This window comes from Nuphar pumila, chromosome 6, assembly GCF_984573655.1.
Source record: "Nuphar pumila chromosome 6, dmNupPumi1.hap1.1, whole genome shotgun sequence".
NCBI lineage: Eukaryota > Viridiplantae > Streptophyta > Magnoliopsida > Nymphaeales > Nymphaeaceae > Nuphar > Nuphar pumila.
The window spans coordinates 83912843-83940809 of NC_143254.1; the positions used below are offsets into that span (position 1 = coordinate 83912843).

At 35.3% G+C, this 27967-nt stretch overlaps 1 protein-coding gene across 2 annotated transcripts in view; it reads right to left on the minus strand.

Moving 5' to 3' along the window:
* Positions 1-27967, minus strand: part of LOC149834994 (uncharacterized) — a 58795-nt gene that overhangs the window by 7923 nt on the left and 22905 nt on the right. Inside the window, exons 4-6 of one of the 2 annotated variants that reach the window (XM_090010358.1) lie at positions 11199-11309; positions 10932-11011; positions 8621-8657 (exon numbers count right to left, since the gene is read on the minus strand). In XM_090010358.1, the coding sequence (XP_089866484.1) occupies positions 8621-8657; positions 10932-11011; positions 11199-11309 (228 nt within the window). Of the gene's footprint in view, positions 1-8620; positions 8658-10460; positions 10592-10931; positions 11012-11198; positions 11310-27967 lie in introns of those variants that run through there. The other variant, XM_090010359.1, reaches the window with a different exon arrangement.

The following is a 27967-nucleotide window of genomic DNA, read 5'->3' on the forward strand; positions in this document are numbered from 1 at the left end:
CATATGTGAAACTGAATATGTTATATTATGACTGGATATGATGTGCTATGTATTTAACGAGTATTTGATGCAAGGTTATTTCACTTAAGAAGAGTGAAGACAACTTGATCAAGTGCAACTATTTGATGCAATCATACTACTTTGAAGAAAAAGCTTGATGGGCTATACATTCATAAAGATTATCCAAGAAGATCGGTTTCCTCAAGATGAAGACTTTTTTCTTCTTTAGAGTCATATGTAACAGAACCTTCAGAAGCATGCATATTTCATATTAGACTATATGCTTTGAAATCATACAAGCCATTTATTTACAAAAAGTTAAGCTTTCATAAAAGGATACGTTATGTACATTGTAGCATTTCAAAAACCCTTTTTGAAACAAATCATTGTACTTCCTACAAGCATTTATGAAAACGATATTTTGACAAGATATAATAACTCATGATTTCAAAAGCATTAATTGTACTTTCTTACAAGCATTTATGAAAAAGACATTTTGACATGATATAATAGCTCATGATTTCAAAAGCATTAATTGTACCTTCTAACATGCATTTATGAAAAAGACAACTTGAAAAGATATAAAAGCTAATGATTTCAAATATGAAAGAAAAAGACAAAATGAATTAATTCACAAACATTTACGTAAGAAATTTTGGTTCATAATACATAAACATTTATGTAAGAAAAGGCAAATTATGAAAAGATAATACACAAGCATTTATTTGAGAAATGACTATTTGTAATATAAGTATTACTCAAGCATTTAGTGTACTTCACAACCTTTCATTTTAGAATTGACGATTTGAGAAAATAAATATTATTTTATTAAAATAAGAAATGACCATTTATTTCTTTAAGCATTAAATGACACCTCAAAAAGCATTTGAGAAATGACTGTTTATTTATAAATAAAACCCATACTCAAGAATGTCGACTTACTCATAAACATTAAATACAAATATAATATATGTTGAAAAGACTTTAGTTACTTTTTTACAAACCCATAGAATGTTGACTTACTCATAAACATAAAATACAAATATAATATGTTTTGAAAAGACTCTAGTTACCTTTTTACAAAACCATAGAATGTATACTTACTTGAAGTCATCATTCTCTTTGTATAGCATTAAATACCTCCTGTAAGAAATCCTTGTTGATATCCTTCTCAAGAATGTCGACTTGTTTAAAGTCTTCATTCTCTCTGTAGACTTTGAAAAACACAACATAAAGAAAACTCTTGACATGACTATGTACAAATAAATATCTCAAAGCATTTATTGTACTTACACTCATTTAAAGTAAAGAAGTACTTATGTACCTCAAATCATTAATTAGAATAAAGACAAAACTACATGATAAACTACACTTCAACGTTCAAAAATACTACAGAACATTTATTATGAGAAAAGACCTAATACAAAGAATAACTCATTTTAAAATACACCAACGAATAGTGTACTTCAAAAATGCTTCGTATGGAAAGAAGACTTTTTGAAAAAGCAATATAGTACACTTATCTTTTTCACACTAAGTTGTTTTTGAAATGACCTGACTTCTCATATCCCAAAAGGACAATCATTTCAAAAAGACGACTAGTTTTCTAAAGACTATATATATACAAACACAACAGTGTGAAAAGATAAGCAAGCTTTCAACGAGAAAAATTCCTCTTGACACTCTGAGAAAAGAGCTTAGAAAAAGAAAGAGAAAAAGAAAGAAAAAGTCAAGAAAAGCTCTCAGAAAAATACAAGAGTGTGTAAGAAAAGAAAAAGATCATTCTGAGAATCTTCATACGTGCATTCATACTCTGCATATCATTCTGAAGGTTCTATAGGAAAGTGTTGTAACTTTCTGATCTCTGCTGTTTCCCTTCTCTGTTGAGAGAAGTAGACCTCTGTGAAAGAGGGTGTTTTCCCTTCTCTGTTGAGAGAAGTAGACCTCTGAGGAAGAGGGTGTTTTCCTTCTCTGTTGAGAGAAGTAGACCTCTGAGGAAGAGGGTGTTTCCCTTCTCTGTTGAGAGAAGTAGACCTCTGAGGAAGAGGGTGTTTCCCTTCTCTGTTGAGAGAAGTAGACCTCTGAGGAAGAGGGTGTTGTACTATTTATCCGGTAACTCGGATGTTATAGTGGAAGGCTCAAGTGTTTTACTTGAGGACGGGATGTAGGTCAGTAACTCGGCCGAACCAGTATAAATCTTGTGTTTATTGTGTTGTGCCTTACTGCCTTATTTTTTATTTTATCGATCTGCATCGTATTTCACTATTCACCCCCCTCTAGTGGAATTTCAACTTCTCTATTTAACTGCTAGTTGTCCAGATATTATGTTCAGTGTTTGCTTGTGTGCTAGATTTCAGTCAAATCCAAAAGAATCACATCTTAAAGCTGTAAAAAGAATTATGAGATATTTAAAAGATAGTTGATTTTGGATTATTCTATTCAAAATCCTCTACATTTGATTTAATCTCATACAGCGATGCTGACTTTGCTGGAAGTAAATCTGACAGAAAAAGCACAAGTGGAACATGTCACATGCTAGGGCACTCACTAGTTTCATGGTTCAGTAAGAAACAAAATTGTGTATCCTTATCAACTACTGAAGCCGAATACATTGCTGCTAGCCTAGCCTGTACACAAGTCATCTGGATGAAACAAACCTTAAAAGATTTTGGTTTAAATTTTGAAAACACAACTATTTTCTGTGATAATACTAGTGCTATAAACCTATCTAAAAATCCTATCTTACACTCACGAACTAAGCACATTCAAATAAGACATCACTTCTTAAGAGAACAAGTCTTAAACAACATTATTAAACTCGAATTCATACCCACTAATCAGCAGTTAGCAGACATATTCACTAAACCATTAAAACATGAAGACTTTACACGAATTAGAAGAGAACTCGGAATATGCAAACTAAGTGACTTATAAATTAATCACACTTATTAAGATTATTACTCCTTATAAGTTTTGTTAAAATCTTATTTTAAAAGGATTTTCCTCTTATCGATTTTTTGTCATTCAAAGTCAAACTATGTTTCCATATTTTCGTATACTCTCAATACTCATAGAAACACATTCATCATGACACATTCTTTATGTCTTTCAACTTGTCATCTTTCAAGTACACTCTCATAATGACTTCTTGTCCTATCTCCTTTCACATACATCCATAAGAACCATTTACTTTAAGTAAAAAGCTATCATGACTTTGATCACTCATTTCATTACACCTTTCATCTCTTTTGTCTTCTTGTGACAACCTCTCATACGATAAGCTAGCCGACCTCCAAACATGATATTATATTCCTCATAACTTTAATTCTTCATTGATTATATTCATGAGATATATTCCCTTTCAAAACCTCTTATCAATATACTTCTCTAAAAATCTTAAAAACCTTTTTATTATTTTTTTAAGTGATTATATTTCACGTAAATTTTTTTTACTATATCATCGGTTATTTCATAGCTTAAGTATAATCTATTATCATCCTTTTCATCCTTCACATCTTTTATGAAATAGTACTAGTCACTCTCCTTTTTCGACAACTTGTCCTCTATTGTTTTTAATACTACTTGTACCACCTTTTTATTACCTCTTTCTCATATGAAGTGACCTTCCATCCGTGACCATGACTCTCTCATATATTTTATATCTCTCTAAAATCGAGACCCATTAAAGTCTTGTCCTCAAGCAAAACTTTACTTCTTGTCTATCCTAACTCCACTTTATGTCATATCTAAATCAAGTAATAGTTGTCCTTTCTCATTTCTCTACATATTCGTATCATTTTTTTCTCTCTATTCACTCTCCTTTCACGCTTATCAATATATATACTTATTAAATAACAAATTATTGACTCTCACTCTCTTATCTTTGGTTGTCTTATTCCAAAATCACTCTTCACGAATTTGGAATACTTCCACATCAAGTAATATCATGTAGAAAAAGTTGTTTGTTTTATTAGGCCATTATTTGCTTATTAGGCCATTATTTGCTTCACTCTCTTTAATATGACACTTCATACTCAATTCATGACACTTTTCACTACTCGATAAACTCTCCCATAGTTTATTTGTTCAAATCTATGTCCTTCTTAACTTACATACCAATATGATACACTATCTTCCACCATTGATTTGATTTGTCATTCACAAGCCCCTTAACTTACAACTCACGAATTTCCTTATTCAAACTACAATCCAAAAATCATTCACTTCCATTGTCATTCAATTATTGTCACAATTATTTTCTCTCTTCTATTTAATCGATTGGTTCATTCATCACCAATACCACTCGTAGCTCACTATCTTCATACATTCCTTCAAACTCGTCCCTCTCAACATCCTTTTGCAATGGCTTCCTCTTCAAACTCTGCAATCACTGCTGCAGATCTTAGGTATCCAAGTCTTTTTCATGACTACAACTTACTTTGTTCTCGACCCATTCATGAAGGAAAATTAGTTCACTATGAAGACTTCATGCTATTTGACCTAGACAACTATCTCCCCGAACTCAAACATCTACTAGGATCTTCATCCCAAGCTGCCTACTATCCTGAACTAGTTCGACTATTCTATACAAATTTTTCTTCTGATCATGAACAAACTACCATCACCACCAAAGTATGCGAACGCCTGATGTTCTTTCATGCTTCCTCATTAGGTAGAATTCTAAACCTACCTTCCACCGGCACAGACCTCAACAACATAGTACCAATCGAACGATTGATACTTCGAAAAATTCTTCTCTGCACCAACTGCTACCAACTTCCCTGGCACATGAGGAATCTCCAACCTCATGCTCAATTACTTGCCCAGATTCTTCTCCACAACATCTATCCCAAGCCTCCACGCAAGGGATTAGTACCACGAAAAATCTCTCTCCTTATCTACGCAATTTTTTCTTCTACTCCGATAAACTGGTCCTCCATTCTTTTCGACCTTTTTATTCGTTATCAAAAATTCAACCCTCTTCTTTTCGGGTGTTTTATAACTCTCATCCTAAAATACTTCAAAGTACCCCTTCACAACGAAGTTATCCTCCATCCCTCTCAGGTCCTCGATGCTACTACCTTCAATCTCAAGTCCCTGCACCTTCCCGGCTCTGATGAAGACGATCCAACATCCACCTTTGATTACTTCTCTGCAATGATGGATGTTCAGCGCTCTCAGGATCGAATCCTTCGCAATCAAGCCTTGTTGCAGCAGACTCGTCAAGCTCAACAGCAGGATCGTGACGTCCGAACACATCAACCTACTCCACCTTCGGAATAAACTTATTTCTTACTATTTATTATTGGTCTGTAATAACTCTCTTACTCTGATCCCTTCCTTTTTGTCTATGACAAAGGAGGAGAAAACCAGTCTCCATTATTGGAGAAATACTCTCTTTAAACATTTTTCAATATTTTATAATATTATTATTTCTATGCATAATGTCTTTTTGACAGGGGGAGCATATTTTGTCATCATAAAAAAGGGAGAGAATGTTGAGAAACTCTGTTTTGATGTCACATAATATGATACACTGTTGTATTTGATTTCATATGATATGATAATATGTCCTCTTGAAAAATGTTATATTATGACTGAATATGTTTTGCCATAAATCTAACGAGTATTTGATGCAAGGATATCTCACCCAAAAAGGATGGAGACTTCCTGTTCAAGTACAAACTATGGTGCAATCATACTCCTGGAACAAAAAGCTTGATGAGCCATGCATTCCTAAAGTTCAACTGAAGAAATCGGCTACCTCAAGATGAAGATTTTTTTCTTCTTTAGAGTCATATGTAACCGAACCTTCAGGAACATGCATATTGCATATTACATACTCATTCATAAAAGCTATATCATAAAAGTACACGATAGTTTCAAAAAGCTCCTTTTTGAAAACTAATAATTGTACCTTCTTACAACCCTTTATGAAAAAGGTATTTTGACATGATTTCAAAATGTAATAATTGTACCTTACATCATATACAAGACAACATGAAAAGAAATGTAGGAAAAAGACAAAACATGAAATCGACTACATAAAGAAAAACAAATATAATATGTTTTTGAAAAGACTCTAGTTACCTTCTTTAAAGAAATGATTTCAAATATGGGTAAAAGACAAAACATGAAAATCGGCTACACAAAGAAAACAAATATAATAAAGGTTTTGAAAAGACTCTAGTTACCTTTTTACAAACCCATAGAATGTCGACTTACTTGAAGTCATCATTCTCTTTGTATAGCATTAAATACCTCCTGTAAGAAATCCTTGTTAAAATATCCTTCTCAAGAATGTCGACTTTCTTGTAGTCCTCATTCTCTCTGAAGACTTTGAAAACCACAACATAAAGAAAACACTTGACATGACTATGTACAAATAAATATCTCAAAGCACTCATTGTACTTACACTCATTTAAAGTAAAGAAGTACTTATGTACCTCAAATCATTAATTAGAATAAAGACAAAACCACACTCCAACGTTCAATGTACTATTGTAAGAAATAGACTTTTTACATAAAATATGTATTACCTAAAATTTACAACGACTAGTGTACCCTATATTTTACTTTTATGGAAAAAGACTTTTTCGAATTTCTCTAAAGATGTTTTTGAAATGACATATCATTTCACATCTCAAGAAGGCTACGATTTAAAAATGTAACGACTACTTTTTTAAAAAGCTATATAAACACACTCAAATAAACTATTCAACAAATGAAATGGACATGTGAGCTTACAACGAGAAAAATTCCTATTCGATATTTGAAAAGAGAGCCTTGAAAAAGAAAGAGAAAAAGAAAAGAAAGAAAAGAGAAAAAGTCAAGTGTAGCTCTTTGACAAAGAGTATCCTCTGAGTGACAAACAGAACATTCTGAGAATCCTTCATTCGTGCATTCATATCATTCTGAAGGTTCTATAGGAAGTATTGTAACTCTGTTATTCACTGTTTTCCTTCTTTGTTGAAAGAAGTAGACCTCTGTGAAAGAGGTTGTTGCCCTTTTCTGTTGAGAGAAGAAGACTTCTGTGAAAGAGGGTGTTGTCCTTCTCTGTTGAGAGAAGAAGACGTCTGTGAAAGAGGGTGTGCCCCTTCTCTGTTGAGAGAAGAAGACCTCTGAGGAAGAGGGTGTTGTACTATTTATCCGGTGACTCGGATGTTATAGTGGAAAAGCTCAAGTGGTTTGCTTGGGGACTGGATGTAAGTCTGGGTATTGACCGAACCAGTATAAATTCTGTGTTTTATGTGTTGTGCCTTATTGCCTGATTATTTTATTTTATCGATCTTTATCGTATTTCACTATTCACCCCCCTCTAGTGGAATTTCATGCACTAGCCTTGCCAATTTTCTTGACTCATTAACATTGATTAAGACAAAAGTCCAAACTTTAAAGCAAATTAAGGACTGGCACAGATCTTTGGTACCCCCCTGCATCAAATGACTTGAGAAATTAAACCACTGCTAGTTTGTGACCTTGGGCCATTGACGCCCACTACTGGTAACGCTGACCACTGGTGGCAGTATTTTGGTGATTGTGACCACTGGCAGCAAAATTTTGGCCACAACTTTTTCTCCCTTTCTTTTGCTTGATTTTCTATTATAAAACCATAAAAGAGTGTAACCATACTTACCGGAAGCGCCTAGGTAAGTGGGGAAGCGCGAAACGTCGCTCTTCCGAAACGCGCGGGGAAGCATGCTTCCCTTTTATGGGAAACACACTTCACATCGTGCTTCCCCCATTTTTTTCAAATTTTTTTTGTATTTTTTATTTTTTTTGCTTCCCCCTCGCTTCCTAGGTCGCTTCCGGTTCGCTTCCCGATTCGCTCCTAAGTGGTCCCATGCTTCCCGCTTCCTAAAATTTTGAAAGTGCCTCGCTTCCCGCTCCTGCTTCCTCAACTGGCAACTATGAGTGTAACACTAAGGTCTCTCTACTTCTGGTGATATTTCCCATCAAATATAAAAAAAAACTCCATTATTTTTGTTGGTTATCATGACTTTAGGGAACAATCCTTTTTCTTTTTCTTTTTAAAGGACCATAGATAATCCATTTAGAATATAGTTTCCCTGCAAAAACCCGAGTTTTTTCCTTATTTTGTTTCATGTCAAGTATATAATGGGAGAAATCCCATTACCATTCAGGGTTTCTCCCCCATGTAAGGAAAACTCCTTATTTTCTTTCTTATTTTAGCACCAGAGAAAATAATCTCCAAACAGAAATCTGACAAGTTTCCATATCGCATTTCATGAATCATGATGACTATAGAATGGGAATACCCCACCTTTCGTTTGGGAAATTTTCTTTCCCTTTGTAAAAAAACCCCTTAGTTTCTTATTATTTTTTCTAATGAACTTGAAAAGTGCTCTATGCCTTATGTTTAACTAGGACAATACAATATGATTATAAATGAATTTCAACCATTATGGGCTTAAATAATGCAGTTAGAAAGACAACAAGTGCAAATGCAATGTCTAATTGATTTGTGAAGATACCTTCGATGCATCATGTATAAGGGTGAAGGCTCATTTTTTAAAATCTGGGGGGCATATTGACAGGTTGAAGAAGATATTTATAAACAATTAAAGAAAGAGAATAACAAGAGCACAGAGGCCGTACCACTTTCGTATTCCAAGGCTTGAAGTATCATCTCAACCTGAAAGCAGCACAAAATTGGAAGAACAGATCATTTATCTGAACACAATATTTCCAAAATTCATATTGGATAAATTGCACAAGATAAATAATTATATGACAGAATAATGCTAAAGACTTGACATAATGTAAAGAAGCCAAACTCAATCAAGAATCTGTAGACTTTGGTTTGGGATCTTCACCTAGCAATCATAGTACACACCTATGGTACCCGGAACAAACAAGTCAAAGCACGATACACGTGGATGACCTTGGTTTGGTTGGTGTGTACGTATGTCACGTGGGTATGGGTTAGGGGGCGGGTACGGGTACAGGTACGGGTACGGGCACGGGTACAACACGGAAAATTATAAAAAATATGGGTACAAGGACACAGCTATATATATTTTGAATATCACATAAAGACAAAATAAATTCAAAATAAACTGAATATAATCTAAATATATATGCTATGTCTAAAATATATATTATATACAGAAAATATAAAGTTATAAACTGAATATAATTATAAATTAAATACAAACTTGTATGTATGGAGGGTAAACTGGTGTGTCTAGGTGTCGACACAGGGATACACGTGTCGACACGGGTACTGTGATAAACCGATAATACATACAGATGCCACTTAACAATTCAACACACATAATGATGGCTCTCAAATGCTTCACCTTACAAACTTCAGTTTGCCAGTTCAGATGGTCAGACTTCCATCTTCAATTGAAAGTTTGAAAGACTAGATAGCTGTTGATTACCCTTCACACAGCAATTAAGGACACGACTGTTCTGGATCATACTGAACATGGCTAAGCTAACAATTGAACTTTTCTGAAGCCAAGAAAAGCCTAATATTTTTTTTATGACCAAGAAAAGCCTAAAAATTAAGTTGTACAGTGTTACAGCAATATTTTTAGAAAAAAGGTATCAACTTTTAACTTAGTGGGGCATGAAGCCAAGTGGTCACAGTGCTTGGCAAAACAGAAAAACGAGATCTGACTCTAAGAAAAAGAGCGGCAATTTGAATTTATCTGCTAAAATTGTTTTCATTTGGACACGTTGACAGACACAAATCTAATAAGTATGGATATTATTTTAATATTTTATTGAAATAATCAATATTATTTTTACATTTTAATTATATTTCAATAAAAAATATGCCCTTATATTTTAAAATACTAAAACATAGTTTTTTATTAATTAAAATTTAGAAAAATCCATGGATGATGGTGTGGGTGCAGGACGTGATGCAGACATGCTTAGTACAATACATACTTTTCAAAAACTAGGATATGGGGGCACGGGTATGCACACATAGATGAGTGCGTGTATAAAACAATAATTTACATCACTACAATTAGGAACATCAAATAATAAAACTAAGTTGAAATTGAAATGTAATGTACTTGATGACAGATTTTAAAAGAAAAATAACTCAACTGAATATGAAAGAAGTAAATAAGATCATAAAAGAAAATAGTTAAAGTTAATGACACAATGTTGACTGTGTGAAATTGGTTTGACTATGCTTGAAGTGTCATATTGTGTCAGAGTGTCGTGTCATGTCGGTATGGGGTTCACATGCTAAGTGAAGTGTTGTTTTTCGGAAAATTTGTGAACTCACATGTTGAGCTAAAGTGATGTGTTGGGTCATACCAGTATTTTTGTGGTCCATTCATGGCATTGATGCATCACACACATCCTTTTATTCATGGCATCCAAAGAAAGCTGCTTCTTTTTGCAATTTCATAGACAATTAGTTCACTCCCCACAATCCCCATATGGTATATTGGTGCCTAAGCATTGGTGAACCATCTTCTGGTCAAATGACACCTTCTCCTAAGTCCTTGCTATATTACTTCATGTGGGTCATTAGATTATTCCAAACATACAGTTGTCAAAATCTGACAACTTTAAGTGCAAAAAGTTATGAGATTCAGCCTGGAACAAGTGGATAAGCGATAGAATAAGTTAATAACGTGTCCATTTGCAGACTTTGTTCAATAACAGACATTATTGAACCATGCAATATGTGCGCAGAAATTCCTGAAACCTTCAGGTTCAAGAGCACCTAAAGGATAAACAAATCAGTTAAGCATTAGAATAGCAACAAATGTATGATGCAAAATGGAATGAGTGGATAAGCTATAGAATTAGTTAGTAATATGTGGTTATTTGCAGAAAGTGTTCAATAAAATGCATCAAACCATAAAAATAGTGGACAGAAATTCTTGAAACTTTCAAGTTCAAAAGCATGAGCATCTAGAGGTTACGAAGTTACCTTATCAAAATCTTTAACAAGCTTTGCTTCTAGAGATGAGTTCTCTTCATATTCCATCCACAACTCGGATAATTCCTTAGCTGCATCATAGTGTAACAAACATAAAATAAACTTTAATTACAACCAACAGTTCAGATAATTTATAGCAGAAAACACTGCTTGACGTAAGCTAGGGTTCAGAGCTAAAAAACAGAAAAAAGAAGCAAATGACTAAAATTTTATGACTGCATGAGCAACAAAATGAACATAAAGTTGCTGCAAACGTACCACTTGGACCTCCACCAAGTAATTTACACATATGTTCAAGTGCTTCCCGTTCTCTTCGGCTTTTTTCTGCCTTAGGTATACCATCAGAAGGAGCAATGTCACCAACAATAGCTGTTTACATAATAACAGCAATCACATAAGGCATCTACAAAAACGAATGCCTGGAACTACAGGTTAAGCAGGAAGGCCCTAACCACTGTCAACATGCAAATATTTCCTGAAATTTTAGTAGGATGGGATGGGTGACTGGAGGTGGCAGTGATGCTGATGCTGATAGTGGAAGTGAGGAATGTGAGAGCTTTTACTAGATACAATTAGGAAGAGCTTGATATGAGTGTGTTTCATTGCATGGATATTTGAGAAGAGGAAGAGGCAAAGAACAGCATTCTAGACAAGGAAATACAGTTGGATGAAGCTATAAGACACAATGGATATTGAAAAAAGAGGAGATGGTTATGATTTGGGTAGAACTGAAGGTGGACAGACTGGTGCCTATTGGCGGATAGGGATGGGAAATTGGCAGCACAGTGGAGGTCCCCAAACAGGCTATGTCAGATGGATACGGCCACTTTTATGGCATTTGCAGTATGACTTGTATACAAAGGGATATGGAACGGCAGTCCAAATGGAGTATCCATGTGACAGCCAACATATTATTTAAAGTTTGAGAATACTGTAAAAGAAAATAACCCACTTGTTTCTCTGCATGCGAATCCTGTCAAAGTGGGAACAATTTCTGTAAACTATATATACATAGTACAATCTATGTTGATACTTTGACCAGTTCATTCTTTTATTCGTTGTTATACTTGCATCAATGCCAGTAATACAATCTTACCCATCACACTCAAGGGATGACACTATGCCAAAGTATTGCTTTTCCTCCTTGTCTCCTTCAATTTGTGTTCTTTCTTGATATTGCACCAGCGTTCTAATTGTTAAATTGTAATTCATATATATATATAAATATATATATATATATATATATATACCCACTAGGGGTAAAATAGTCTTTTCACATGTAACATGCATATTCATTTGAATATGCTTTTCTTCTTTTTATTTTTTATTTTTTTTGTTATTATATTATAGGAGGGGTCCACCATAGAGACGTTGGACCCCTCCAACGGTCATAAATATGACCGTTGAAGGGGCTCCAACGTCTATATGGGAGCCCCTCCTTGGGTCACATTTTGTCTATAAATAAGGGGCATTGCCTCATGTAATCTTTAAGCTTTTTGTAAAGCTCTCTCTCTCTCTCTCTCAAATAATAGATTCATTTTTATGCCTCTGTGCATTTGTCCTCTTTTGTGAGTGTTATTTTGTGCCTTTGTGCACATATTTTCTGTTGTGAACTATGTCACATGGGTGCGGGTACAGGTGCGGGTATGGGTACGGGTGCGACACGGGGACACGACTATATATATATATATATATATATATATATATATATATATATATATATATATATATATATATATATATATATATATAATTTAATTTTTTTAAATTTGTATACGTCTTTTGCCTAAAATGGACAAAAATAGACTCGGTCAAAGTTGACCGAGTCCAAAATATGGATGGACTCAGCCCCGGTGCGTTGACCGAGTCCGACACTTGGTTGACCATGTCTGCCCCATGTCCGAAGCCGTGCCTATGTCCGCACCCGTGTCGGGGCGTGTCGATGTGGGTGCATCGACCTTATAGCGGAGTCCTTGTGACTTAGGTTGTGAATATAGTGGGTTAATCAAGTCATCTATGAACTTGATCTTCTTGAAGATATTTTTACATGGTATCAAAACAAGATTTACAAGAAGCTAGCGCATGTGCTGCAGTCATCGTGGTTGTTGCCTCGAAAAACACGCCTACTTCTCATTTTTCTATTTTGGCATGGAAAGTTCTTGCAAACTCCTTCCCCTTTGGCGTGCTACAAGAATAGCCAAGGAAAAACCCATTGTGGTGTGTGTTCAATTGTGAAGATTCTCGTCTCTCAAAAAGCTTCTCCATGGCAGAAAAGGATTCACGTTTCTCTCTCATATTTAAACTCAACGGCTCAAATTATCATGTTTGGGCCGAAAATATGGAAGCCCATATCAAGGGCAAAGGGCTTTGGGGCTACATCAAAGGTACGATTCCGGTATCTGAGCCTAAAATCACTACAGTTGAAAAAGGCGAAATAAAAGTTCTTGAAGGAGAGGAAAGAGTGAAGGCTTTTGAAGAATACAATAAGAAACATGCAGAATGGGAAATGAAAAATTATAAAATTCTTTCATGGATTTTTTCTACGATTGAGACCAGGATTAATGTCAATATTTTAAAATTCAAGAAGGCATCTCAAGTTTGGGAATATCTTAAGAGAATGTATACCTCGAGAGATTTATCTCACAAATACTATCTTCAAAAAAGGGCTTCAAGCCTTCAACAAGAAAAAATGACTATTAGAGAATATTTTGCCAAATTATCATATGTTTGAGATAAACTCGCTCTCATTGAACCAAAGGGGAGTGGAGAAGCCAATCAGCTATGACACAAACAATTAGAAGACGATCGTTTTTTCAATTTCTTGAATGGGCTTAAACCCGAATTTGAGCAAATAAGATCTTTTTTATCTTCTTTCACTTTTCTGCCTCTAGAAGATGTTCTCACTAACCTAAGTGGAGAAGAAACTCGAATAGGAATGAGTAAATCCAATCAAAGTGTTTTAGCTATGCCTTCAACCAAGGATAAGAATGAAGGAGCCTATGCCATTTCTAAACCAGTAAATAATTTAAAAACCTATAAGCCTCTTCACTTCAACAAATTTCAAAATCAAAATCAAGAAGTAAGGGAAGAAGGTGGCCAAAGTGGAAGATGAAACCAAGGAATGGAGTATGAAAAAATAATTTATCATTTTTGTAAAGAACCGAGACATATTAAGTCGGTTTGTCCAAAGTGGAAGAAGAAGGTGGCCATGTCTACCACTTTTCAACCACATAAGAAGGAGATTCCATCTACTTTCAACAATAGAGCATTATCATTGAGTCAAGTCATGGAGGCCCTTCAACCTCTCTTCAAAGGATCCATTTCAGGTGCCGCCATATCAACTTCTTCTCCTCCCAGTAAGACTCCTTAGCTTTTAGATTCGGGTGCCTCCTTTCACATGACTCCAAATATTTTTGCACTTTTCGAATACACAAAAAATGTATTACCTTCTTTTGTTTCAACCCCTTCTTTTGTTTCAACCCCAAATGGCGCTTTTCTTGAAATCAAAGGATTTGGAAACTTTGAAAAACAAGATTTTTTTTTTCCAAAGATAGATTTATACCAAAATTAAATTTAAATTTGCTTTCGGTCTTTCAACTATCGAACCATGAATGTGATGTTAAGTTCTCATTAAATAAATGTTGGGTACATGATCGCCGGTCCAAAAAGTTGATTGGAGAGGCTTTAAGAAAGAAGATTTATACTACATGGAGTTTCTACAATTTTCATAACATTCTTTTTGTAATCTTGCCCAACATAAAGATATAAATGTTTGGCATAAAAGATTTGGGCATCCCAATTTCATCAAGCTTTCCTATTTACATTTTGTTAAAGATCTTTGTAAAAGTGACCACTTGTAATAATTGTATTCTTGAAAAAAATGAGAAGTTTGCCTTTTGAAGAAAGATCTATGTTTATAACCAAACCATTTGAACTTGTACATTCGGATTTATAGGGATCGACACCCATCATATTACTTCAGATATTGTTGGATATATTTTCTTAAGCATAAACATAAGGTTTTTGCATATTTCAAGTCATATCATATGTTGATTATAAAGCGAAAGTGAATGTCTTTCAAATGAATTAAAAAATTATCTTGAAATCAATGGAATTATCCATCAAAAATCTTGTCCCAAAACACCTCAACAAAATGGTCTAACCGAAAAAAAACATAGACATGTAATTGAAATCACTAAAACTTTGCTTATTTTTCAAAATATTCTTAAAAGATTTTGGGCCGAAGTGGCTCTTGCATCCGTTTATCTTATAAATCGTCTTCCTTCAAAAAATTTAAATAAGATCTCACCTTTTGAAATTTTATATCAAAAAGAACCCGACTACAATAGCTTGAGAGTTTTTTTATGCAAATGTTTTATTCTTACCGACAAAAATGATAAACTCTCACCAAAAGCCATCCCTTGTGCATTTCTTAGATATTCTGAACCACAAAAAGGTTTTAGATGCTTTGATATTAAAGATGATAAATTATATGTTTCTAGAAACACAACCTTTTTAAAAAATGTTAGTGGTTTTAAAGAATGTGAACCTCATAGAGATAATATGGATTATTTTTTTTTGTTTGAGTTGTTACGTAGAAATGATGATATTTTCACTGAGATGAAAATATAAAAGAGAATAACAACTCTCCTTATCAATCTTTTGAACAACCTACCGAAGTAGGAACATCTATTGATCCTATCATCTATACACATAGAGCTAAAAACACTTTTAGAAGTGCGATTAAGAAATATAGTGAAACTAGTGAGTCTACCTCAACAAATAATCTAAATTCTCGTAGGATCGAAAGAGCTAGAAGAATGCCTTCTAGATTTATATCCTATGAATCTTTTTCACCTAAACCTAGAGCTTGCCTTAGGGACATTCATTCATATGTGAAACCTAAAAACTTTGAAGAAGCCAAGAAAATTGTACAAAGGAGGGAAGCCATGGATAATGAATTTAGAGCTCCTAGAAAAGCTAAAACTTGAGAATTTCATGATCTACCTAGTGGAAAGAAGATAATAGGATGTAGGTAGGTTTTTAAGGTTAAGACCAAGAGTGATGAGTCTTTAAAGGTATAAATCCCGTTTAGTTGCCAAAGGGTATAGTCAAGAATATGGAATAGACTATGATGAAACTTTTGATCTCGTAGAGCGTATGGTCACTGGTAGGTGTCTTATTACTATTGTCTCAATTAAAAAATAGAACATATATCAAATGGATGCTAAAAATGCCTTTCTAAATGGTGACCTAAACGAAGAAGTCTATATGAATGTTCCTCCAAGTATGAATGTTCCTAAAAGTAAAGTTCTTTGTCTGCGGAAAGCTCTTTATGGTTTGAAACAAGTTCATAAGGCTTGGTATGATCAGTTTAATAACTTAATGATAGAAAATGGTTTTACTTCATGTTATACTGACACTGCCTTATTTGTCAAGAAATCCAATGCCATAATCGTGATTTTATTATTATATGTTTATGACATGCTAATTACAAGTGACGATGCTAAAGGGATTAAGAGTATTAAGTCTATATTAAAAAAAAATTAAATATCAAACTTACGATTTTTGACATACTTTTTAGACATAGAACTTGCATTTGAGATTATTGACAGGTTAGGAATTACAGACGATAAAATTTGTGAAACCCCTGAAGTGGTAGGAACAAAGTTAAAAATTGATGACGGGGTTCTTCTAAAAGATCCCACTCCATACAAACAACTTGTTGTATCTTTGATGTATCTTAGCATCATCAGACCTGATATTTCACATGTGTGCAATTCTTCGAATTATCAGGTATATAAAGGGATCCATAAATAAGAGAGTATTTTTATATTTATCTTCTGAGTTAAATTTAATTGCTTATACAGACTCTCATTGGAGAGGTGATTCAAATAACTGTCACTCCACCACTGTTTTTTTGTGTGTTTTTAGGTGAATCATTAATTTATTTGAGGTGCAAGAATCAACAAAAGGTGTCCCTGTCATCTATTGAGGCCGAATACCAAGTCAATGACAACTACAACCATGGAGATTGTTTGGATTCGCCAGCTGTTGGAAGATATGGGGGTTCATGTTGAAGGACCCACGAAGTTGAGTTGTAATAACAAGAGTGCAATATATATTGTCAAGAAGCACACTTTTTATGAGCGCACGAAGCATATCGAGATGAATTGCCACTATATTAGAGAAGAATATCTGAAGAAAGTTATAGATCTACCTTATTTAAGGTCAGAATATCAACTGACTTTTTTACTACGACACTCCGTTCTCCTAGATTCAATTTTCTTCTTAGCAAACTTTTGGTTATTGCATCGTAAGTTTGAGGGGGAGTGTTAAATTGTAATTCACACACACACACACACACACACACACACACACACACATATATATATATATATTGTAATACCCACTAAGGGTAAAATAGTCTTTTCACATGCAACACATTCATTTGAATATACTTTTCTTCTTTTTCTTTTTTCTTTTTCTTTTGTTATTATATTATAGGAGGGGTCCACCATAAGAGACGTCGGACCCCTCCAACGATCATAAATATGACCGTTGGAGGGGCTCCAACGTCTCTATGGAAGCCCCTCCTTGGTGTCACGAAACACGAATGATAAAGAATAATGTCACAAAGTGACTATCACAAGCATACAAGCGCAATAGCCACTAATGGGCAAAACCACAATAAGCCACAAAGTGGCAATGAACACAAAAGCAGAGAGGAACTAAAAAATAGGAGCTTTTACTCAAGAAGAGCTTCAAAGAAGCTTAAGAATACATTGGGCAATGCCCCTTATTTATACACAGTTTGGGACCAAGGGGGGGCTCCCGTAGAGTCGTTGGAGCCCCTCCAACGGTCATATTTATGACCGTTGGAAGGGTCCAACGACTCTACGTGGACCCCTCTCAACTAATTTTAAAAAAAGAAAAAGTAAAAAGAAAAATAAGAAAGAGAAAAAAAGAAAAAGGAAAAAGCATATTCACAAAATGATATGCGTGTTATAGGGAAATGACTATTTTGCCCCTAGTGGGCATTACAAAAATTATACATACATACATACATACATACATACATACATACATACATACATACATACATACATACATACATACATACATACATACATACATACATACATACATACATACATACATACACGTGTCTCAATCTCTATATATGTAGATATATATAGAAAAGATGAGTACAATTTAACACCCCCCCCCTCAAACACATGGTGAGATCACTGAAAGTTTGCTAGGGAGAAACTAGAAACGAGGCGATGGCAAAGCTTTGGTGAAGAAGTCTGCTAGCTGATACTCGGAAGTAACATAGAGTAGTTGAATGGTATCCCATAGAAATTCATCGCGAACATAATGGCAGTCCATCTCTATGTGCTTTGTTCGTTCATGGAAGGTGTGGTTGCTAGCAATGAAAATAGCACGCTTGTTATTGCAATACAACTTCAAAGGAGTGGAAAAGATGATGCCCATATCTTTGAGTAAGCTTCTCAACCAGACAAGTTCAGTGATAATAGTAGTCATCACTCAATACTCAGCCTCCGTGGAAGAAAGAGAAACTTTTTGTTGCTTCTTACATCTCCAAGAAATTAGTGACTCTCCAAGAAATACGCAATAACCTGTTGTAGAAATACGATTATCGGGGTTACCCCCCAATCAGAGTCAGTATAAGCAAGTAAATTAAGAGATGAAGAGGAGGATAAGAATAATCCTTTTGTTATAATGCCCTTCAAATATCTGATAATCCTCATAACTGCCGCAATGCAAATTGAAGTAGGGAACGGTCTGAAATTGACTTGCACTGTGCACCACATGAGTAATATCTGGCCTGGTGATAGATAAATAAGTTAGTGAACCAATCAGCTGACGATAAGGAGTGGGATCTGCTAAAGGAGTTCCATCATTGGCTTTCATCTTAGCGTTGATTACTTCTGCAGTTTCCACTTTCTTGTCGTCAGTTAACCCCGACCGAGCAATAATGTCTGATGCAAGCTTCATCTGAGAAAGAACATACCCCCTAGGGGAGTATACGACTTCAATCCCTAAAAAATATCTTAGAAAACCAAGGTAAGACATCAAATTTTTTTTAAAATATTTTTAATAAGCTCAATGCCCTTCTTATCATTATCAGTGATGATCATATCATCCACATATAATAATAATATTGTTATGTGTTCTCCTATAGTTTTAATAAACAAAGCAGTTTCAGTATAACAAAAAGAAAACCATTAGCAAGAACTACTTTGCTAAATAAATCATACCAAGCTTTTGGAGCTTGTTTGAGACCATAAAGAGCTTTGTTAAGTTTTAGAACATTCTCTTTTCCAATCTCAAGACCCGGTGGAGGATCTATAAAAACTTCTTCAGAAAGATTTTCATTTAAAAATGCATTTTTAACATCAAGTTGATAAACAAACCATTGTTTAATAGATGCTAAAGCAATCAAAGTTCACACACTAGTCATCCTAGCTACCGGAGCAAAGGTTTCCTCATAATCAATCCCATATTTTTGGGCGTATCCTTTAGCGACTAACCTAGTTTTGTATCTTTCTAAAGTTCCATCACTTTTAGTCTTGACCTTATATACTCATCTACATCCAATAGCCTTTTTTCTTAAGGGTTGACTTACAATGGTCCAAGTCAAGGGTTAGACTTACAATGGTCCAAGTCTTTGCTTTGTTAAGTGCCTCTAGTTCAAGTTTCATAGCATCAATCTAATGAGGACATTCTTTAGCCTCTTTAAATATGGAAGGCTCATAATAGGAATGTATCATCACTAAGCAAGTTCTATATGTTGGAGAAAAGGAGTCATATGACACAAATTTTTGTAGAGGTCTACTATTTCTAGAGGATCTCCTAGGTTGGTTTTCTTCAACTTGATCTTCCAAGGAAAATTTTTTGGAGTATCTTTCAAAAGCATTTTTGTGTTCATTTCCCTTCCGCCGGGTATAAACGTGAATATCATTAGGATTCTCATTGTGAGAACCATCAATAGTATGTGACACATCATCATCGTGATGTGAATTATCATTACAAGTATTGTCACAAATTAAATCATTTTGAGGCTTAGTTTTAGGTACTAAGTCAAATAGGAATGAATAATCAATAATGTCTTCTTTAGATATTTGAATTGCAAAACCATTTTGTTCTTCAAGAAAGGTTACATTTCTCGAGACATAAAGTTTATTGTTCCGTATGTCATAACACCTATAACCTTTTTTATTTTCACCATAACAAATAAAAGCACATTCAAGAGCTTTTGGTGACAATTTATCTTGTCCTTGAAAAAGAATAAAGCATTTACAACAAAAATTCTTAGTCTTTTATAATCCAGAGATATTTTAAATAATTTTTCAAAAGGAGAGACATTTTTTAAAGAAGAAGAAGGCATACGATTTATGAGATACGTTTGTTAAAACATATGTAATAATACCATAATACCCGATAGGGGTATTATGGTCATTTCACAAAGTACCCCATAGGGGTACTTATTTTGTTTCTCTTATTTTACTGTTTTTTATTTTTCTTTTTATTTTTTAAAATGTATTTTTTGGATACCGAAAAGGGGCCCCACAATGGAGTCGTTGGGGCCCCCAACGGTCACATATGTGACCGTTGGGGGCTCCCAACGACTCTATTGGGAGCCCCTTTGGTCTCCTTTTCTTATAAATAGGGGGAACCCCCCATGTATGTTGTATTGCTCTTTGAGAGCTCCTCTTCAATAAGAGTGATATTATTTTTCATGTGTGTAGCCTTTTTATAAGGCCCTTTGTATATCCCTTAGTGGATTTCCTCTCTTGTGCTTGTTGCACTTGTCTGTGTGGGACATTGTGAATGCTTTAGCATTCTTGGTTTCTTCCGCTTATTTCATTACATGGTATCAGAGCCATACGATCTTCTAAAGGTAAAATCTTGTCTCTCTCTACTTCCTTTCTTTCTCACATCTTCATTGTGTAGCAATGGAAGTCAAGATCGATCTATCATTCAAACTCAATGGAAAAAATTACATGATGTGAGCATCCGCAATGGAGAATAATCTCAAAGGCAAGAAGCTTTGGGGTTATGTAATGGGAACCGTTCCGGAACCCCAACTTAAGCTCACAAAGATGGAAGGAGATCAAGAGAAAGCACTTGAAGGCGATGCTCGTCTCAAGGCCATTGAAGACTATAATCATCAAATGGAAGATTGGGAGAGCAACCATGCAAAAATCCTAGCATGGTTTATGAATAATGTCGAACTCAAGGTATGTGCAAATATTGCAAAATTCCGCCGGGCAAATGAAGCTTGGTTTTTTATGAAGGGTATGTTTACCCAAAAGGATCTTGCAAGAGCTTATTTCTTGCAAGAAAAAGTAAGAACCACAAAACAAGGTGACATGAGCATACAAGATTACTATAGTGCTCTAAATCCTTTGTGGGATGAATTGGCTCTTTTAGAGCCTAAATGGGTATCTACGGAGGATGTGGTTCTAAGACAAAAACAAATGGAACAAGATAGATTGTTTCAATTTTTATTTGGGCTTCGTCCCGAATTTGAACAAGTGAGATCCTCACTTCTCCATAGATCCACGTTTCCTCCCTTAGAAGAGGCTATTGCCAAGATTACTCAAGAAGAGACTAGGCATAGCATGGGTAAAAGCATAGAGGAAGTTCTTGCCGTATCTAAACCCGGCAATCATGTTAAAACATACAAACCACCTCATTTTGGTAAGCAAGGGAGTGGTGGAAGAAAAATGATTATATGTCACCATTGTTATGAGCCGAGACATATTAAACCCGTTTGCCCAAAGCTAAATGGGGCATTCAAGCCAAAGGTGGCTTCCGTTGAAGAATCCACCACCAAAGAAGATGACGGCAAGAACGGGGATCTCAAAGATACTCTTGGACAAATCTCCTTGGCTCTTCAACAAATTCTAAAGGTCACTTCTTCCACCTCCGGTGCCGCCATTGCCTCATCATCACCTCCCGGTACGTACTCTTGGATTTTAGATTCCGGAGCCTCTTTTCACATGACTCCTCATGAAAATGCATTAACCAATGTGCACGCCAATTCAAAATTATCTTGTGTCTCTACGGCCGATGGAACTTTTCTCAAAATAAATGGTATTGGAACTCTTGATTCTAAAAATATTCAAAATTTTCTTGTTCCAAAAGTTAGAATAGTTCCTAAATTAAATCTTAACCTCTTTTCCGTTTCTCAAATAGCCGACCATGGATGTGAAATATCTTTCTCATCCCAAGGGTGCTTTGTGCAGGATCTCCGGTCCGGGAAGCGGATTGGGCAAGGCCATAGGAAGGGAGACCTTTATTTTATGGATAACTTAACACTTCCAAATACCTCATTTTGTACTTATGTCCAAGACAAAAATATTGAAACTTGGCATAAAAGACTTGGACATCCAAGTTACTCTAAAATGTATCTTTTTCCTTTTGGAAACAAGTTTTGTAAAGAAAAAGATATCAATTGCAAAGATTGCATTTTTGGAAAAATGAAGTCTACTCCTTTTCCTATTAGAACCTTTGTGACAACAAGACCTTTTGAATTGGTGCATTCCGATGTATGGGGACCATCTCCGGTTTTATCCAAAGGTGGTTATTCGTATTATGTTACGTTTATTGATGATTATACTAGATACGTATGGATTTATTTTCTTAATGCTAAATCGGAAGTTTTAACTTCTTCAAAGAATTTCATGCAAAAGTTCAAAATCAATTTCAAAGTCAAATATCCATTCTTAGATCCGATTCGGGTGGAGAGTACTTATCAAATGATTTTCAATCATATCTAAAACAACATGGCATTTGTCATAAAAAATCTTGCCCAAGGACTCCTCAACAAAACGGTCTAGCGGAGAGAAAACATAGACATATTTTAGAAACCACTAGATCCTTACTACAACAACAACAACAACTACGCCTTCATCCCAAAACATTTGGGGCACTAGATCCTTACTCATTTCTAAAAATATTCCTAAAAATTTTTGGACCGAAGCCGTGTTGACCTCCACCTATTTAATCAATAGGATGCCATCTTCAAAATTGAATAATATCTCTCCTTATGAAAAACTTTTTAATATGACACCCGACTACAATCGTCTTCGTATTTTCGGGTGTAAATGCTTTGTTCTTTTGCATAAAAGAGATAAATTGTCACCTAAAGCAATAGAATGCGTATTTTTAGGATATGGTGAAAATCAAAAGGGCTATAGATGCTTTGACTATAAGAACAATAAATTATTTGTTTCCAAAGATGTGACGTTTTTAGAAGAGGAAAATGGATTTGAAATTTTGGAAAAACCAAATGAAATTGATTATATGTTTATCAATGATCTTTTAGAAGACTCAAATGATGATCTTTTGAGTCATCCGGAATCTTTAGAAAATACTCATGATAATGATGTATCACCAACTAATGGTGACAATCTCCAAGTATACACTCGGCGTGAGGAAGCACAACCTATTAGTGCTTTAGAAAAATTCTTGCGGCTTAATGAACCCCTAGAAGAAACCTCTCTTAGGCGTTCTTCTAGAGAATCCATTCCACCAAATAAGTTTGTCTCATATGAAACTCTCTCACCTAAATATAGAGCTTGTCTAATTGCCTTGCATTCTTACTATGAACCTTCCCACTATAATCAAGCAAAAAATATTCCTCATTGGGTTGAAGCAATGAAAGTTGACCTAGATGCTTTAAATAAGGCTAAAACTTGGGAAATAGTTCATCTTCCTCCAAATAAAAAAGCTATAGGATGTCGATGGGTCTACAAAGTCAAAACAAAAAGTGATGGTTCCCTAGAACGTTATAAAGCTAGATTAGTTGCTAAGGGATATTCACAAGAATATGGCATCGATTATGAGGAGACTTTTGCCCCCGTGGCTGGCATGACAAGTGTTAGAACTCTAATAGCAGTAGCATCATCTAAGAAATGGCCTATATTTCAATTAGATGTTAAAAATGCCTTTCTTAATGGTCAGTTGAATGAAGAAGTATATATGGACCCTCCGCCGGGAATTAATGTTAACCAAGGTCAAACTCTTCGATTATTAAAAGCTTTATATGGTCTTAAACAAGCCCCTAAGGCTTGGTATGATAGATTTAGTGCTATCATGTTAAAATTGGGATTTCGTTCATGTTATACTGACACTGCTCTCTTTGTTAAATGTGCAGGTAATAGTATCATCATCCTTCTGCTTTATGTTGATGATATGATCATCACTGGCAATGATGAAAGTGGTATTCTTAATGTTAAAAATATGTTAAAACATAATTTTGATATGTCTGATCTGGGTTTTCTCAGGTACTTTCTTGGTATAGAAGTAGCATACTCTCCTCGAGGGTATATACTGTCACAGATGAAGCTTGCTGCAGACATATGTTCCAAATCTGGGATTTCAGATGACAAAAAGGTGGAGACTCCCGAGGTTATCAATGCTAAACTACGACTGGAGGATGGAGTTCTGCTGGATGATCCTACGCCCTACAGGCAACTCATAGGCTCCCTCACCTATCTGACTATCACCAGGCCGAATATTGCTCATGTTGTGCACTCTGCAAGTCAATTTCAGCATGCTCCTACATCTGTGCATATGAGTGCTGTGCTCCGGATCATTCGATACATCAAAAATACTTTGACTAAAGGGCTATTCCTATCCTCAATCTCTTCCTTAGACTTACTGGCTTATACTGATGCTGACTGGGGAGGAAACCCAAATGATCGAATCTCAACTACTGGCTTTTGTGTTTTTCTAGGAGATTCGCTAATTGCTTGGAGGTGCAAAAAACAGCAGAAAGTCTCGTTGTCTTCTACTGAAGCAGAATACAGGGCTATGGCAACCACTACAATGGAGCTTGTGTGGCTTCGAAGTCTTCTTCAAGATATGGGAGTCGAAATTATCGGTGCATCGAAGCTTTGTTGCGACAACAAAAGTGCTATCTATATTGCCAGCAACCACACCTTTCATGAAAGGACTAAACATATTGAGATGGACTGTCATTATGTACGTGATGAATATCTTCGTGGGACAGTTACACTGCCATATGTCACTTCAGAATATCAACTTGCAGATTTCTTTACCAAAGCCCTGCCTGCTCCTCGCTTCTTGTTCCTTCTTGGCAAACTTTCGGTCATTCCCCCGTAAAGTTTGAGGGGGGGTGTTAAAACATATGTAATAATACCATAATACCCGATAGGGGTATTATGGTCATTTCACAAAGTACCCCATAGGGGTACTTATTTTGTTTCTCTTATTTTACTGTTTTTTATTTTTCTTTTTATTTTTTAAAATATATTTTTTGGATACCGAAAAGGGGCCCCACAATGGAGTCGTTGGGGGCTCCCAACGACTCTATTGGGAGCCCCTTTGGTCTCCTTTTCTTATAAATAGGGGGAACCCCCCATGTATGTTGTATTGCTATTTGAGAGCTCCTCTTCAATAAGAGTGATATTATTTTTCATGTGTGTAGCCTTTTTATAAGGCCCTTTGTATATCCCTTAGTGGATTTCCTTTCTTGTGCTTGTTGCACTTGTCCGTGTGGGACATTGTGAATGCTTTAGCATTCTTGGTTTCTTCCGCTTATTTCATTACAACGTTGTGGTAAGAATAGCTTCGGCCCAAAAATTTTTAGGAACATTTTAAAAAACAAGAAGAGTTCTTGTTGTTTAAATGAGATGCTGATGTTTTCTCTCGGCTAGACCATTTTGTTGAGAGTTTTTTGGATAAGATCTTTAATCTATAATGCCATTTCGTTTGAGGTAGTTTTGAAATTCGTTTGACGTGTATTCTCCTTCGGAATCAGATCTAAAGATGGCTATATTATTTTGGAATTGGTTTTGAACAAGAACATGAAATTCCTTAAAGTTAGAAAAGATATCGGATTTGTTTTTAATGAAAATACACCCATGCGTATCTAGTAAAATCATCAAAATAAAGATAACATAATATAAATAACCTCCTTTGGACACAACGGGTGTGAGTCCCCGTACATCGGAATGCACAAGTTCAAATGGTCTTTTAGAAACAAAGTTACTATGAGAGTAGGGAAGCGAATGTATTTTTCCAAGTATACAATCATTGCACATAAATGTATTTTCATTACAAAATTTTTCCAAGAAAGGAAAAAATACTTGGAAATACTAGGATGACCAAGCCTTTTGTACCAAATCTCAATATCTTTGGATTGAACATGATTACAAAAAAGATTTGGACGGCAAAGAAAAAAAATCCATATAGTACAGATCTCCTTATTAAGATGTCGTATATGGATTGGGTTCACGTTTGGATCCAGATCTATATGTTATATTCAGCGTGTGCCATTATTCATGTACATTGTATTTTGTTTTATTCATTGAGAGCATTACCATCCATTGTATACTAATGCCTTTTTTATAATAAGAGGAATTAGGTCACGACCCATTTAGATCGTGGGTTTTCGTGACTGCAACAACCACGTTTCTCTCCTCCACCTTATTTTTCTTGCGTGAACAGGTTCTGGTGCTACCTCCTCTCATCTTCACATGGTATCAGAGCAACCGAAGGTTCTAGTGCCTCCTTCAAGTCTTCCTCAGTTTTCTCTCCTCTTCACTTTTCCTTCTCAGTGTTTCCCAAGGTATTTTCTTAAATCTGATTCTTAATCTGTTATTCAAAATCAGTTTCTTTCATCTTGACGTCATTTCTTCCCATCATCTTCCTCCATCCCTTTCCTATCTGAAAACCATTCTTTTCTTAATCTACATCTCTTTTAAAAAAAAAAGTGTGTCCCCTTTCTTCTCTGTTATTCTGTTTTACGATAGACCCAAACACTTCTCTTTTATTACTACTGCCTACGTGAACAGAAAGTTGCATATCTTCACATGTGCTCTCTTTCTTTCTTTCTTTACCCAAAATATATTGTCCTTGTTATTCAATCTGCACTCTGTTCACGAGAACAATTATTTATCTCTCTTTCCTGTTGAACATCATTCTTAATATCACTATTTTGGAATTTAGGATAACCGAGCATTAACAACTTCCTTTATCTTTTGTTTTGACGCACCAAATCAGATTCCAACAATAATCTGATCTGACGTGCGGTCTGTATCTCTCTGCAGCGGCAAAAAAAAAAAGGTCGAACAATTGCTGAAGCGGAAGCTCTTTTTCATTGTGATCAACGTAATCACTTCTCTTTTCATTATTTGTATCGTTCTTTTAATCATGGACTCTTTTACTTCTCATTATGGTCTTTCGTCCAACTTTTTAAGTCAACTTGTTTATGAAAAATTGAACAATACCAACTTCCTGACTTGGAAGAGGCAAATTGCTCCTTTTATCAGAAGCCAAGACCTTTTTGGACACCTAGATGGATCAGTGTCAGTCCCACCATAATTTGTCATGCAGGAAGCCAAGGATGGAGATGGGGTTGTTTCCACCAAACTAGTCTGAAACCCTAATTTTATTTCTTAGATGAAGCGTGACCAAGCTTTGGTCGCTTACATTACCTCTACTTTATCTCAAGAAGTTCTAATTGCCATTCCTGATGATTGTTCAGCAAAGGAGCTATGGGACAGATTGGTTCAGACGTACTCACAGATATCAGAGGCTAGAGTTCTACATTTGAAGCATGAATTTCAGTTACTCAAAAAGGGATCCATGTCGATTATAGAATTTTTGAACCAGGTCAAGAGCATCACAGATCAACTAGCAGTTGTTGGGTGTGCAGTGTCAGATAAAGATAAAGTACAACAAACTCTAAGTGGATTGGGTCAGGAGTATCATGTTCTTGTTACTTCTTTGTTGTGCTTGCCTGTTTTGCCCGGTTTTGAAGATTTTCGTGCTAAATTGCTACAATATGAGATGACATTGAAAGGAATGACGAGTCAGTCTGCAGGGCAGACAGATACTCACGATGTCCTTGCTACTGGGGTTGCCTTTGGACGTGATCACGGAGATAACCTTTTTGTTGGAGGACGTGGTAGAGGTAGAGGACCACAAGGAGGACATGGGCTATTACCAACTCCGAGCATCTC